Source organism: Balaenoptera musculus, chromosome 14, assembly GCF_009873245.2.
Source record: "Balaenoptera musculus isolate JJ_BM4_2016_0621 chromosome 14, mBalMus1.pri.v3, whole genome shotgun sequence".
Classification (NCBI taxonomy): Eukaryota; Metazoa; Chordata; class Mammalia; order Artiodactyla; family Balaenopteridae; genus Balaenoptera; species Balaenoptera musculus.
The window spans coordinates 8,156,002-8,172,335 of record NC_045798.1 but is presented as its reverse complement, the minus strand read 5'-3'; the positions used below and the strand labels follow the sequence as shown (position 1 = coordinate 8,172,335).

The following is a 16,334-nucleotide window of genomic DNA, read 5'->3' as shown; positions in this document are numbered from 1 at the left end:
CATAGAATAATATACACAATGGGAAAGAAGGAACCACTGATGCAGACAACGTGGATGAAGCGGGGCGGGGGGGGTGTGATGCAGTTTACTGACTGGGAGGGGGCACGAGGGAGCCTCCTGGGGCTAGAAGCATTTTATTCTTTGATCTGGGTGTTGTTTACATGGATTTGTAAATATATAAAAGTTCATCATGTTGTATACTTAAGATTTGTACGCTTAGGAAAGAGCCCTTTTTAAATTGACCTAGAAACTGTACACATGCCTTCACCTCATTGGCTGGAGCTTAGTCACGTGCTCACGTTAGCTGCAAGGGAGGCTAGGAAATACGGTCTCTAAGCCAGCTGAAATGGGAGAAATGGGTTAATCATGAAGGTCATGTCCCAGCTGTCATGTTCTCTACTTAATCGTTTTCATTCTCGCTCCATGTGAGGCTTTTACCGCTGAGCTTAGCACCCTATTTTCTAATATCCGGTGCTCAGTGCTATGCTTATTAAGTTTGAATATTTTTGGTTGGGGACCACTCCTGGGTCTGTTAACATGGTGGCCCTCACAGGTCTTTCCTTCCAGGCTCTACTTAAATCTGGTTCTCGGCAATGTGAATGTGACCCTTCTCAGCAACCAGGCCAAGTAAGTATCCCAGACAACCCTCCACTTGGCTTTACAGAATCCAGGCGTCTTGCTCTTGCAACTCAGGAGAAATGGGACCAAGCTAGTATTTTTGCATAAATAAAAAAACGTTCACAGCTGGGACTCTGGCTTTTGGTCTTTTGGAAGAGACTCTGAGGTCTCCTCCTCAGTGGGTGGACCACCTGGGGGAGGTTTCCTTCCTTCCTTTCACAGAGTCAATACATGGGGTGGACAGGACTGCCACTTTCCCGTGAGAAATGGCCCCTGCTCCGTTCCACGCCTTATCACACACATTCCTCCTGGGAGGTAGGCAGTCCAGTCCTGTCCACCCAAAATCCATCAGTTACCAGGGGACATGGAGCCGTGGCTTTTCCACTGAAGTAGCTGGTTGGGGGAAGAGACCCTGTCTCTGCTTCCTGCCCATCACAGGCTTGGAACCTTAAACCAGGAGTCCAGGGACATGGAAGCTTTGCACACTGGCCCTCTTTCCCTAATTAATCATCACCGTTAATTCAAAGTCTCTTCCGTAGTGTTATCAGCAGGTCAAGAATCTGATGGGGTCAGGGTCCTTCCCCCAGATGGGCTATAGTTATGTGACCTTTCCTGGGGGTGTCTGTCACTGCAGATTTGCCTACAAGGATGAGTATGAGAAGTTCAAGCTCTACCTGACCATCATCCTGCTCCTGGGTGCTGTGGCATGTCGATTTGTCCTTTACTACAGGTGATGGGGTGTGGTGGTGTGTGTATGTGGGCATGCGGGGGTGAGGAGGGCCATGAGAGAGGGATCCAAGGTCTCTCTTGCATCTACAGCATTTGGTGTGATAAGGTGTAGGGTAAAGAAGGACCATTTCTTTTTTTTTCTTTCATTTTTAAAAAAATTAAATTTATTTATTTATTTTTGGCTGCGTTGGGTCTTCGTTGCTGTGCGTGGGCTTTCTTTAGTTGCGGCGAGCGGGGGCTACTCTGTTGCGGTGCGCGGGCTTCTCATCGCGGTGGCTTCTCTTGTTGCGGCGCACAGGCTCTAGGCGCATAGGCTTCAGTAGTTGTGGCACGTGGGCTCAGTAGTTGTGGCTCACGGGCTCTAGAGCGCAGGCTCAGTAGTTGTGGTGCACGGGCTTAGTTGCTCCGCAGCACGTGGGATCTTCCCGGCCCAGGGCTCAAACCCGTGTCCCCTGCATTGGCAGGCGGATTCTTAACCACTGCGCCACCAGGGAAGCCCAGGAAGGACCATTTCTTACGGGAAATCGCAGTCCTGTCTGTCCTACATCTGTCCAACAAATATCTACTAAACGGCTGCTGAAGTGACCTTTTAACATAGTAGTTAAGAAAGAGCCCAAGTGGTCCACCCATACAATGTAATACTATTTGGCCACAGAAAGGAATGAAGTACTGACACATGCTATAACATGGATGAATCTTGAAAACATGATGCTGAGTGAAAGAAGCCAGATGCAAAAGGTCACTTACTATATGAACCCATTCATACGAAATGGCCAGAATAGGCAAATACCATAGAGACAGAAAACAGATTAGTGGTTGTCAGAGGCTGGGGGTAAGGGAAACGGGGAGTGACTGCTAAGGGCGACAGGGGTTTTTATTTTGGAGTGGTGAGAATGTTCTGGAATTAGATAGTGGTGATGGGTGCACAACTCTGTTAATATACAGAAAACCACTGAGTTGTATACTTTAAAAGGGTGAATTTTATGGTATGTGAATTATATCTCGATTACAAAGAGAAAGGCAGTGGGGGGAAGGGTGGGGAGAAAGAAAGAGGAAGGAAGGAAGGAAGGAAATAAAAAGAAAGGAAGAAAAGAAAGAAAGAAATAGATTGACCACAGACTGCCTGTGTTTGAATCCTGGCTTTGAAACTGGCTGTTGCCATGGGCAGGTTCCTCTGGATGCCTCAGTCTCCCCATCTGTAAAACGAGGGTGACACCAGGCCCTGGCTCCCTGGGTTGTCATGGCAATTCAGTGTGTTAACACTGTGCGTGGCTCTGCCCAGCGCCTGGCACCCAGTGGTGTGGTTGAGAGGGTCGGCTGCTCTGTTTGTGTAGGACGAGGCCAGTGAGCTGAGGCTGCGCTGCCCCGGGGGTTTCGTTCCTCTCTCTGGCCCTGGCTTTTCTCCCCAAGTATGGCTTGGGCATTTGGCCCACGTGTCAAGGGTTTATTTCCTGACAGGCGCTTGGCTGGGAGTCCAGTTGCTGGTCTGCCCACTTGAGTGTCCAGACAAAGGCTCTTTCAGGCCCTGGGCCCGTGCCTGCCTGCTGCCTCAGGCCTGGCCCATTTCCCTGGAGGGCAAAGGCTGCTCACGCCAGTAATGCCTGCTCACATGCCCCCTGGAAGGGGTAGAAGTTCTTGATGTGCAACCAGATTTCCTTGCCCTGGGGCCTCTAGGGCCCTCAAAGGACAAACCTGTGGTGTGCTGTGGAGATCTAAGGCTCACTGAGGGCCTGGCATTTCCATGTCTCCCATCCCTTTCTGTATTCATTTCCTGGGGCTGTCGTAACAAGGCACCACAAGCTGCATGGCTTAGAACAATAGAAATATATTTCCTCACAGTTCTGGAGGCCAGAAGGCTGAAATCAAGGTTGAAATCACGGTTGGCAGGGCCATGCTCGCCCTGAAGGCTCTAGGGGAGGATCCTCCTTTTCCTCTCCCAGCTTCTGATGGTGACCGGCAGTCCTTGACGTACCCTTGGTTTAAGACTGTTTCACTCCAGCCTCTGCCTCCGTCGTCACATGGCTATCTTCCCTGTGTCTCTCTCATGGTCTTCTAATGAGGACACAGTCATTGGATTTAGGGCTCACGCTAACCCGGTATGACCTCGGGAATTTCCTGGCGGTCCAGTGGTTAAGACAACACGCTTTCACTGCTGAGGGCCCGGGTTCAATCTCTGGTCGGGGAACTAAGATCCTGCAAGCCGTGCGGCATGGCCAAAAAAAAAAAAAAAAGTAACCCAGTATGACCTCATCTTAACTAATTACATTTACAAAGATCCTATTTCCAAATAAGGTCATATTCTGAGGTTCTGGGTGGATATGAATTTGGGGGGGGGGGGACACTGTTTAGCCCACTACACCTTCTGTGGGTTAAAAATAGGGCAGGGGAGGGGGCCTGGATGGGCAGCTCATCTCTGAACCTCAGTTTCCTCATCTGTAAAATGGGAAGTAGTACTGTCTTAGTTTGGGTTCCCCCAGAAGAAACGCCCCCCAAGACAAGAATTTGAATGCCAATAGTTTATTTGGGAGGTGATCCTAGGAAACACTGGTAGGGGAATGGAAGTGAGACAAGGAAGGGTTATCATGTGGGCACCTGGAGTTCAGTGCTGCTGGGGAACTGTGGGACAGCGAAGGATGTGTCTCAGTTATCCCGCCCGAGGGGCGAGGGAGCAGGTGGTATTTATCCTCCGACTGCTGTCAGGCTAGGAAGGATTGACTCCCAGAGAGTGTTAATCCCCCTGCCCTCCTGATTTGCCTCTGGCACCAGCAGGGTGAGCTCTGGTGGCCTGAGAAAGCCCCTAGGCAGACCAGGAGTTGCACGTTCTGGCTGTTGGAAGCCATGCAGACGGGAATGGGTGGGGTACATGCACCTGCCATGAGAGCCAGCCCTGTGGGGTTGTTCAAGGGTCCAGAGAGATCGTCCACGTAAAACTCCTGCAACGTTGCAAGTTCCCAGTAGTTAGTGCTCGCCTAGTGTGTCAGGCTGAATAATGGTCCCCAAAGATGTGCGTGTTCAGTCCTCAGAACCTGCGAACGCGTGACCTTACGTGGCAGAAGATCTTTGCAGATGATTCAGTTAAGAATCTTGAGATGGGGAGATTATCCTGGATTATCCGGGCGACCCAGTGTAATCACAAGGGTCCTAATAAGTGGGAGGTAGGAGGGTCAGAGTCGGAGATGTGATGACAGAAGCAGAGGTCAGAGTGATGTGAGGCCATGAGACAGGGAATGCGGGCAGCCTCTGGAAGCTGGAAAAGGTAAGGAAATGGATTCTCTCCTAGAACCTCCAGAAGGAACACAGCTCTGATCTGATGACCTATTTCAGACTCTGACCTCCAGGACTGTAATAGAATAAACGTGTTCCTTTAAGCCACTAAATATGTGCTCATTTGTTACAGCAGCAACAGGAAACTCATATACTTTGGTGGGGCAGACTGAGACCAGCACCTCAAGCATGTCCCTAACGTGCCAGGGCCATAAAACTATTTTCACTCCTCTCTTTACTGATATAGGAAGGGACCAGTGGAAAATATGCTGGTAACCACCACTCGCTCCTGGGGCTGCCTCCTGTCTGGAGATATCTAAGTGACCCTCTGCAGTGGGAGGCCGTCCTTGCTCCCCCGTTTCCTGTTCAAGTCAAGTAGGCCTTTGATTTCCGCAGAGTGAGGCATGTGAGACTCATTTCTTGGACTCTGGACGCTCTGTGGTGCTTCCAAAATTCTTACGACAGGGGACATCCATAGCTCTTCCTAGGCTGCAGGCACTGTTCTAAATTCAGCTGATGCTCACAGCAGCTTACCCGGGAGGTGCCGTGACTCTCCCCACTTTACAGATGGGGAAGTGACGGCACGGGAGAATCACTGACTTGTCCTTGGTCCCACAGCTGGGAAGAGGCAGAGTCTGGATTGGAACTCAGGCCCCGTGTCCCCAGAGTCTGTTCCTGACCCTCCCGAGACTGCCTCTGCAGGCAGTGGTTCAGTGGGGCTGAGAGTCTGTCATCTGTGACCATGAAACAGGGTCACATAGCTTAAAAGACACCTTCCAATGTCTTTTTTAAAGATAGCATTTAGTATATCAAATTGATTATTTGGTCTAAGATTTAAACAGATATTTTAATATACACATTTATGCAATATGTAGCATTTATGCTGTAATTGTCTACAAAATAAAAAGCGGAACATGGGACTTCCCTGGCGGTCCAGTGGTTAGGACTCCGCACTTCCAATGCAGGGCACGCAGGTTCGATCCCTGGTCGGGGAATTAAGATCCCACATGCCTCACACGGCGTGGCCAAAAGATAAAAAATAAATAAGTAAATAATAAATAAAAAGTGGAACAATATAAGTGAGCATAATAGGTACAAGTATCCATTTCAACAGGTCAAATTTAGTTATTATCAACACTAATGAAAGCACATTTCCATATATTTAACCTTCAAGGCCCTACTCAAATGTCATCTCTTCTCTGGGGACTGTACACGTTTAAGTAATTAGGAGTCTCTCATCTTCATTCTCCCAAACATCTCCCAACGTCTTTTGTTACTGTTAAAGTTGTATCCTCCCATTTCCCTCCCAGGGCCTTTGTAGTGGGGGAAAAGGATCTCGCAGTTCGGGGATAGAATGGAGGAGATCGGGGGTGTTCTCCCTCCCCATGCAGTCATTTCTATTCCCACGACAGATGGATCTGTGTGACACCAGGAGGTACAGAGCTGCTTCCTGTTGGGGTCAAAGATAGAGTCTTTATTGAGGGCCCGTCAGAGAGAGCCAGTGGCGGGGGAGCCCTCTGGGGGGCTGTCTGTTGCTGGCTCTGTCCCAGGATCCTTCACCCAGGAATGCTCACGGAGGGGGTCAACCTTCCCATTGTACAGACGGCAAAGTGGAGGCCAGTCAAGGTCATGCACAGCGTGTCTAAGGCTCTCCCCTCTGACCAGGGCACAGCACGACTCTAGCTGCCATGTTCTGCCTGCCTTTAAGGCCTGTTCTGCCCACAGTAGAGGAGGCAGGGAGTTTTTAAATTTTATTTGTTTATTTTATTTTTGGCCGTGTTGGGTCTTCGTTGCTGCGCGCGGGCTTTCTCTAGTTGCGGCGAGCGGGGGCTACTCTTCGTTGCGGTGCGCAGGCTTCTCATTGCGGTCGGTGGCTTCTCTTGTTGCGGAGCACGGGCTCTAGGCACGCGGGCTTCAGTAGTTGCAGCACGCGGGCTCAGTAGTTGTGGCGCACAGGCTTAGTTGCTCCGCGGCATGTGGGATCTTCCCGGACCAGGGCTCGAACCCGTGTTCCCTGCATTGGCAGAAGGATTCTTAACCACTGTGCCGCGAGGGAAGCCCAGGGAGTTAAGTTCATCTTTTTGTATGTGCAGCAAAGTTTACAGACAGTTTAAGGGGATGGAAGGAGTTTACACTGGAGTTAACACTGCAGATTGTTTAAAATTGCAAATTAGGTTTCTGGCTTAAAGTCCTTCTCTTGTCATCCCACCAGAAATTTCATATCAGACAGATGTGAAATTTAGAAGGGAAACAGGTTGCCGTGGGCTGAGTGGTCAAGGAAGGAGGGGAAACCTCAGCTAGAGCCTTAAGGGCGGGTAGGATTCATGTAGAAAGGTGAGCGGGGGGATGGGCATTCTAGGTGGAGAGAAGACACGCCGCCGCCTTCCCGGGGTCACTGGGGGTTTCTGGAGGCACGCCTCTGTGGGCAGTTCTCATCCTGGTTTGCTGTCCAGCTGTGGTGGCGGGGACAGCCGTCCCTGGTTCTCATGCGTGCCCCCCTCCCGGGCGCTGTTTCTCTATGCCAGGGTGACAGACGAAGTCTTTAACTTCCTGCTGGTATGGTATTACTGCACCCTGACGATTCGGGAGAGTATTCTCATCAGCAACGGCTCGAGGTAATTGGGGGCCCAGCTTTGTGGTGGGTATGGGGAGCCAAAGGGAAATCTGTCATGGAGGTGAGGGCTGTCACCCTCGCCTTGCATTCCCTTCCTCCTTGTGGGGGTGGGGTATTCATGACCATTCAGACCCAGGGAGGAGGAAAACGGTATCGGCTGCTACACCTCATTTGCTGTGCTCAGTCTCTTGCTTACAAGAAACCCTAACTCAAATGGGCTTCTTAACACAGTAGGAAATTTGTATTCTCATATCAAGGAATGGGTCCATTGGCACAGACTTCAGGTAAGGCTTAATCCAGGTGTTCAGACAATGTCATCAGGACCCAGTTTCTCTCTGTCTCTCACCTATGCCTTCTACTGTGCTGTTTTTATTCTCAGATTCCAGGTAGGAGCCCCCAGCAGCTCCAGGCTCACATCTTTATTTCTAGCATTCCCAGCAAAATAGGGCACGTTCCTCTCTGCCAGCAGTCTCACTGGGTCCTACTGGCACTCACTGATCACGTGCCCATCTCTGAACCAATCGCTGTGGCCAGAGAATGTGCCGCTGTGATTGGCTGGTTGTGAGCCTTGTGCCCACCCCCAGGGCTGTCAATGAAAGCCTAGAAGCTGAGTGTCAGGAGAGGAATGGTTTCCCAGAGGAAAATTAGGGTACTGTCACCAGAAGGTTGAATGGATTCTGGTGAGAAAAGTGGAAGGTCCTCTCACAGGGCAATGAGAGTCTCGGGACTGAGTTAAAATCCACGACTTGCCACTTGCAGGACCCATTTTCCACAGGTGTGATGCCTTTTGGGGGTGTCCATTTGAACCTCTGCACGCCATTCTTGTCCCTGTTTTTCCTGAAACAAAAAGTAACAACCTCCCACCCCTCCCCACTTCCTCCTTCCTGGGGGCTGATAAGGAACGGCCAGGAGCTGTGTATTTAAGATTGGGGTGTTTGCCAAACCCCCAATAATTTGCCACCATCTTACTTCTCTGCCCAGTGGTCTCTTACGGCATATCCCTGCCCTGCCGGGCCTTACCCTGAACGTAGAGCCAAGAGGTAAGGACCAGGGGAACAGCAGTTCTTAGGTATGCAGCCCTGTAGCATGTAGCCCTTTAGAAAAGATCAGTGTTTCTCAAACTGCATTCATTCTTGTCCCATGCACACCATTTTTACCATGTCCAATATCACCTGGATGATAATTTTCTCACATTTTAAATCCATCCTTCCTTTTTTTTTTCTACTTAAATAAACATTAATTTATTTTAAAAGGAAACTTTATTTCACCACCATACGTGGAAAACCAGCATCAATTGCAGGAAGGAGGAAATAGTGTAAAAATAGATTTTTATTTTCATTGTCTAATTTATTGAAGTCAATAATCTTGCTTCCTGAAGGCTCTGAACCTGAGGCCTGCTATTTCTCTTAAGCATGTACATGTGTGTAAAAAGGGAGATTAGCAGATCTCGAGAGACATTAAAGGTGTCCTAGCATTTAACTGAGACTCTCTCCTTGACTTAATCAGGAGAATGGAAAGAACAGAAAACATGACTTCTCACCACGTGATTCAGTATCATCTAGTGTTACACTCAGGTACCATCTAAAACTTGGTGGTACATGCCCCATGCTTTGGGAAACACTGAAGTAGAAAATCTTACCAAATAAATAACATTTGTAGTTTTCCTTAATTTTAGTGAATAGTGTCTTCCAGCTTTTGGGTGGGGTCGGAGGGGACTCAGAGTAGTACATAGTGGGGAACTGGGCCCAGGACAATGGGCCAGGCTTTCTTGTTACTAATTCTCTTTGTGCATCCCTGGGCTTGCTGTCGGCCTTGGAGTTTCCTCCTTCTGCTGGACTCATATTAAGAGTGTTCAGGGACATGCTACGTCTCTAACAGTCACTAACACTTTAGTAAGAGTTACCCTGGTCACTTTTTGATGTGGATGGGGGGGGGGGCGGGTCCCCGAGAGGAGGGAGCAGAACTGAGTGGAGGTGCCTGCAAGTGTGGGGCACACCCGGAAAGCAGGGAGGAGGACTGAAGGGGGAAAGTGGGGTTCCAAAGCCACCTCACTTTCCTGACACTTTAATGGGGCCTTTTCTGGGGCCTCCCTAGGGCTTGTGCTCTGACGGGACAACAGATGTGTTGGTGGTGGGGAGTGTGGAATGAGTGGGGTGGGCCTGTAAAGGTGTCTCGCTTTCTGGAATGACTATGGGAGTTGTGGCCAATTTGTGGGGGCGGGAGGCATGGCAGGTGGATGGAATCTGCGTGATTAAAACTTGTGACTCATCCTCAACATCTGTTGGGTATTTAGCCTTCATCCTCCCCCAGCTCCTTCTCAGAGCTGATTTCTCTCCTGGGGGCGGGCAAGGGAGATGCCTGTGAGGTTTCCCCTCACACTTGGCCCTTATTAGGGAATCGCTAAGAAACCCTTCCAAGAAAGCACAGTGAGGAAGAGGGAGTGGGTCCGGATTGGTATGAATACTACCTTTCTCATTTCTGAAGCATCTCAGGGCTAGCTCTGGAGCTCACAGTTGGTACCCAGTAAACACCCCGGGGTCTATGTAGTAATGAATTGAACCCAAGCTCTGCAATGAGGGAAGGTCATTGGGGCCATACCCATGTTCGAAAGACAGCTGGAACTGAGCCATATGGGTTTCCTGGAGGCTTGCTGCCCAGTTTTGGTCTGACGGGGCCTTTTTCGTCCTGTTCCCAGTTGCATCCGAGACCTCAATTAGGGGTGTATTGGGGGAAGAAGACCTAGAGAGGTGGGGTGTGGGGAGGATGCTCCCATCATGGGCTGGAGCCACCCTTGGTTTGTGTCTGATGCTTCCCATGTGAGATGTAGCTCATTAGCTCAATTAGTGTAATAAGCAAGTCAACTTCCCTTGCAAATTTTGCAAACGACAGAAAAACCACCTGATAGGAGTAAACATGAGGGGTATTTATGGGAGCATATAAATAGTTCAAGGAGGTCAGAAGGGCTCAAACAATGTAACAGCCCCCCTCCTTCTCCTTATTCTGCTATCTCCTTCACTGGCTCCCAACAGCCCAGGCCAGCCTCCTACCAGATCATCAGTCCGAGAGGAAAGAGCATCTTTCCTCTACTGGCCTAGGGGCGATCTTGAGACAGACTTCCGATTGGCTAGGTGCAGGTCACATGCTCATCCCTGACCCAATCACTGTGGCTGGAGGGATGCAGAGCCCTGATTGGCTGGCTCTGGGTGATGTGCCCAGTTATCTTAGCTCCACTTGAGCCACCCAGATTGACTGTGGGGGTGAGGTAGTTCCCGGAAGGAAAGATAAGGGGGAGACCCAGAATGGGGAGTGATTGACAGACAGGCAAAACAAATGTCCTCTACCGTAGTTCCGGGCCAGAATGAATAATGAATCAGGAATCATGTTGGCTTTTCTGGCAAGCCAACCCACCAATGCCTAGATCTAATGGGTTTTTATAAGGGCCTTTCCTAGGCTACAGAGGTGTAGGGGTGGCAGGGGCAAGAGGGCGCCTCCGTGTAGAAGCCATCCCCCCAGCCGCCCAGATGACCCGAAGCTCAAAGCCAGAAACCGCCAGGGGTTGAATAGTGACTGGTGCCCATGTCTTACGCACACATGCAGACATGGCTAAAGTGTCCTGAAGGGAGCTCTCCAGGCACAATCCCCAGATACCAGGACATGCTGTCCCTACATTCTGGCCACGCAGTGTGCCACCCTTCCTGGGGCATCTACTGTCTGCTCATTTAAAAAGCCCACAAGCTCCTGCAGGCTTCATTTCTGTGGCAGAATGGGCCCCGAGAATGACTGCTAACAGGTGCAGCTTTCTTTCTGGGGTGATACAAATGTCCGAAAACTGATTGTGGTCATGTTTGCACAACTCTCTGAATATACTGAAAAACACTGAGTTGTATACTTTAAATGGGTGAATTGTACAGTGTCTGAATGACATCACAATAAAACTGTTATATAAACACACACATGTGAACGAAACCAGCCCAGAGCTCTGGGGTGTGCAGATGGACGATGGGGCTGGTGAATGCACGCTGGGGAAGAAGCCATTTTTAGCCTCTCCCAATGCCGCTGAGCTGTGTTTATTGGTGGCATCTGTCAGCGCTGGGCTTTGGGCACAGTGAGCTGTGAAATTAAAAGCTGCTGCTCAGCCAAGCTTGTTGCCCAGAGCCTGTGTCTGGCTCCAGCCGTTCCTGTACCGAGAGAGGGCATTTCTCAAGGGACCTTTGGGGGGTAGGACAAAGGACAGTGGGGCTTGCCAGGCCTCCAGGGCTTGCGGAGACTTCTTGGTAGCTCTTCAAGCTGAAAGTCTAAGGATGGGGCCAACTGTGTTTCCAGTCAGAAAATTAGAGCCAGGGGTCCTTGTAGACTCTTGACGGGCAAGACAGGGACAGGGGGAAGGGGAGACTGGGAACAAAGAAGTGGACGGATGTCTCATCCTGTCCCGTGAACTCAGTGGCACCTGCATCAATCTCCTGTCACCTCTGTGCTGGTGGCATCTAGACCAGCTGCTGCTTTCACCAGCTGCACCTCCTGGACATCACTTTTTTCATTTCAACATTTCTTGAGTGCCTACTGTTTACCTGATGCTGTTAGTGCTGGGAATAAAGAGCCACCTAAAACCTGGTTCCTCACCACGACCCCTCAAGTGTCCACAGGCCATTGCCTTAACACCCAATTTATGGCCAGAACTTCTTTTTTTTTTTTTTTGCCACACCCCTGCAGCATGTGGGATCTTAGTTCCTTGACTAGGGATCGAACCCACGCCCCCTGCCTTGGAAGCACAGAGTCTTAACCACTGGACCGCCAGGGAGGTCCTTTTCATTTCTTTCTCTTTTTATTTTAATGGCCAGAACTATTGAAGGGCTGCAAAGAGAAGAGAGGGGTAAGATGCTGTTCCTGCTTTTATGATGTCTGTGTTCGGGTTGGAAGGTTTTAAGAGCAGTCAGATCCACTTATTAGGACAGTGCAGATTAAAACCTCCATGACACACCAATTGTCACATAATAAGACTGGGAGAAATTTTAAAATTGGGTATCCAGCATTGGTGAGGGTTTGGGGAACTCGATAGGCTCTGCTGAGGATGGGAGTGTAAATGGGGATAGCTGTTTTGGAGGATAATTTGAGAAGTAACCATGCACGTGCCCACTGACCCAGCCATCCTGTGTACTTCCTGGTAGTTGCCGTGGGGAAACAGCGTCATCGCGTGGGGGGCTTCCACAGGATGTCGTGGCAACGTGGAGGAGGATGGCAACATTTCAGGAACGGCAGAGCCACATCCTGAAATGTCGTCTTGCATTTAAGAAGTCAGTGACAGGTCCACAGATAGCGGCCTGGGAGTCGAGACAAGAAAGCAACTTGCAGGATGATTTTAGTTCCAAAGAAAGTCTAATCCAGCAGCTCGTCCCCCAAACCAGCAGATCCTCAGGTGCCACCATTTGGTGAGCAGGAGTGCCCTGGGCCCCATCTCCCCACTTGGCTCCACTCCAGTTCTCTCCCGAGAGAGTTCTGGAAAGACGAAGGTTGAGTGCTAACCCCCACGTGGATGCCTCGGGGGTCCCAATTCCTGGCATCCCAGGGTGCATTTGACAAAGCAGATTGCTGCCACATCATGTTCCGATAACTGAGCTCCCGGAGAGGGGCGGGGGAGCCCAGCAGAGGCCTGAAACACATGCGGGGACTTCGAAGAATAAGAGCTGCCTGTGACACTGGGGAGGGGGTGACAGCCAGGCTCCCTGTCCTGCTGTGGAGTGAGAGCCCTGAGCGGGGGAGCGCTGGGCTCTGACAGCACGGTTCCCGCAGCTTCTGGACTGACTGGGGCGAGGGCCTGCTGTACATGGAGGAGCAGATGAGCCTAGGGCACGGGGCTCCCAGAGAGAAGCTGCGTCTGGGATGGTGCGAGATGAGATGCAGCGCGTGCAGTCTGTTGTCTCTCTGCATCTGTGTGGGGTAACGTAGGTAGCTACAGCTCTGCATAAACGTGTGCGAGTGTTCTGTGTTTATTCAACACGCTTATTGAGCGCCTGCTGTGAGCCAGGTGTCACAGATACAGATGAACAGATAAAATCCCTGCTCCTTTTGAGCAGGGAAGGGGGTTCAGGAAACAAGTGAGAAGAAAATAATTTCAGATAGCGCAAGCACCATGAAGAAAATGAAGCAGGGTAATGTGTTCCAGAGCGGGGCTGTCTAGCTGTTTTATTTATTTTTAACATCTTTATGGGAGTATAATTGCTTTACAATGGTGTGTTAGTTTCTGCTTTATAACATAGTGAATCAGCTATACATATACATATATCCCCATATCCCCTCCCTCTTGCGTCTCCCTCCCACCCTCCCTATCCCACCCCTCTAGGTGGTCACAAAGCACCGAGCTGATCTCCCTGTGCTATGCGGCTGCTTCCCACTAGCTATCTGTTTTACGTTTGGTAGTGTATATATGTCCATGCCACTCTCTCACTTCGTCCCAGCTTCCCCTTCCCCCTCCCCGTGTCCTCAAGTTCATTCTCTACGTCTGCGTCTTCATTCCTGTCCTGCCCGTCTAGCTGTTTTAGATAAGGTGGTCAGGGAAGGCCTCTTGGAGGAGGTGACAGTTGGTCCGAAATTTGAACTTGGACCAGGAGCCAGGCAGGCCAAGGTCTTGGAGCAGAGAGGACAACAAGTTCGAAGACTTTGTTAGTCTTCTCGGGCTGCCATGAAAAGATACCATAGACTAAGGGATTTAGAACAACAAAAATTTATTTTCTCACAACTCTGGAGGCTAGAAGACCAAGATTAAGGTGCCAGCAGGGTTGGTTTCTCCTGAGGCCGCTCCTTGGCTTGCAGACGGCCACTGTGTCTTCACATGGCCTTTTCTCTGTGAGCAGGCACACCCCTGGTGTCTCTTCCTCTGCTTCTAAGGACACCAGCCCTGTTGGATTAGGGCCCCACCCTTATGACCTCATTTAACCTTAAGTACCTCTTTAAAGGCCCTGTCTCCAAATATAGTCACATTTTAAGGTACTGGGGTTAGGACTTCAACGTAGGAATTTGGGGGGGGGACACAATTCAGCCCATAATAGGCCCCGAGGTAGCAATGGGCCTGGCAGATGCAAGGAAAAGGATGCTTGGAGCCTTTTAGGGTGGGGGGAGGGGGGATGGGGAGGCGGGGCTTGGGGTCATGAGGAGGTTAGGGATGTGTTCCGAGGGTAGTGGGAAGCTGCTGGAGGCCCGAGTGCCTCTCTGGGTCTCTGTGTGATTGTGCATCTCGTTGGACAGAAAGAGAGGAGAAGTCCTGGCTTGGGTACGTTTCTTCCTCCAAGGAGCTGTCTCTGGGTCACAGGGCGCCCCCCGCAGACACAGGCTGGGAAGCAGGGAGACACTTGCGTTTCTCTCCCCGCCTGAGCTCCTTTTCCTTCTCTTCTTTCAAGAATCAAAGGCTGGTGGGTGTCTCACCACTACGTGTCCACGTTCCTGTCTGGAGTGATGCTGACCTGGTGAGTGTCCCCCGCTGTGCCCCAGGGCCTCTGCTCACTCTCCCCAGGGAGCCAGTGAATGGGGACTGGTGGTGGCTGAGGGGTCCAGGTGCAGGGGCCTTATGGCCTGACTTCTGGGCCACGAAGTGAAGCGTGAGCTTACAACGGGGCTGCAGGGACACCCCAAGTCAGCTGGGGACTTTTCCGAGGAACGTCCTGTCTGCCTCCTGGCCGGGGTGACAGCAAGCAAGTCTGGACAGAAGAAGCACAGGGACAAGGCTGTGACTGATGGAGGGTTAGGGGGAATCGGTGGGAATTGAGGCTTCAAGATGCCTACCTGCCCTCCCCTGGTTCTAGAATGGATTAAAGCAGTGATGGAAATTACCTGATCCAGCCCCAGGGACATGGCGATAAAGAAGGTAGAATTGGGTTTTAAGTCATCTTTTCTCTTCTGGTTGGAACAGAGATGGGGTGGGGATGAACAAATGATTTCAGAGCGGGGGCTCATCTTGGCTTTTCCCCCACTTCTCTGCAGGCCTAACGGACTAATTTATCAGAAGTTTCGCGATCAGTTTTTAGCGTTCTCCATTTTTCAGAGTGAGTGTCTCTTGCTCGGATTCAGGGGAGGAGGCTTGGTGTGGTTTTCACCGATGGAGGCTGTTTTGTGAAGGGTGTGTCTTGTGTGGAAGGGAGATGAGACTGGGGGAAGCCCCTGGTCGGCCAGGGACAGGGGAGGGTCCCAGAAATCCAGAAAGAGCCATCCACACCTCATCAACTCCATCCTACCGCCCAGCCCCTGGCCTTAAGAGAGGAATGTCTGACCCACACCCACGCCCTGGAGCTCCAGCCACTGCCTTTTTCTTTTCTTTTTTTTGTTTTGGCCGCACTGTGCAGCATGTGGGATCTTAGTTCCCCAACCAGGGATCAAACCCGTGCCCCCTGCATTGGAAGCGCAGAGTCTTAACCACTGGACAGCCAGGGAAGTCCAAGTCACTGCCTTTTTCTTCCCTGGATCAGAACCAGACCAGTTGTACCCTTCAGGAACTGAGGGGTGTTGGGGGCACTAACTCTTGTTTTCCTCACAATGGAAATTTATGTTCTTTTTCTCATTTAAGAATAGCTCTGGATTTATATACAATGAGGGGTTACCTCTGAGAAGCAGAAATTGGATGGTTGGGGACAGGGAGAGAGTTTTACTTTTCACCAAGTACCTGTTTGTTCCCCTTGAATTTTATGCCAAGTGCATATTACCTATTCAAAAAATACAATTTAATTTTTAAATAAAACCCTGCTTACAGGCAAATACAAACATAAGCCAAGAAGGAAAATTACATATAATCCCACCCTTAGGGTGTTAATTGATCTATGTCCTTTCAAACATTTTTATTCATAAATATATATATACACATATACTGCAATATGTATAGTCTACAAACATGGGATCCCTCTACACAGCTTTGTTTATAACCTAGTTTATATTCTATTAACAATTATCATGGGTATTTTTCCACATCAACACGGAATTCTGCCTCCTTAATTTTTAGTGACTACAAAGTACCCCATTGTATGGAACTGTCTCTTTCATGTCTTGGTGCTGGGAGCACACAGCTCCCAGCATGGTGCCACCATTCCAGCAAGCATCTAATGAGTGCCAACTGCATGCCTAGGAAAGC

General features: G+C 50.2%; 1 protein-coding gene across 3 annotated transcripts in view; it reads left to right on the top strand.

Moving 5' to 3' along the window:
• The window catches only part of TMEM120B (transmembrane protein 120B), a 51,877-nt gene that overhangs the window by 30,094 nt on the left and 5,449 nt on the right, over nucleotides 1-16,334 (top strand). For 2 of the 3 annotated variants that reach the window (XM_036822892.1, XM_036822891.1), the window contains exons 4-8: nucleotides 568-627; nucleotides 1,253-1,348; nucleotides 7,137-7,226; nucleotides 14,617-14,682; nucleotides 15,197-15,258. In XM_036822892.1, the coding sequence (XP_036678787.1) occupies nucleotides 568-627; nucleotides 1,253-1,348; nucleotides 7,137-7,226; nucleotides 14,617-14,682; nucleotides 15,197-15,258 (374 nt within the window). The remainder of the gene's footprint in view (nucleotides 1-567; nucleotides 628-1,252; nucleotides 1,349-7,136; nucleotides 7,227-14,616; nucleotides 14,683-15,196; nucleotides 15,259-16,334) is intronic. The other variant, XM_036822893.1, reaches the window with a different exon arrangement.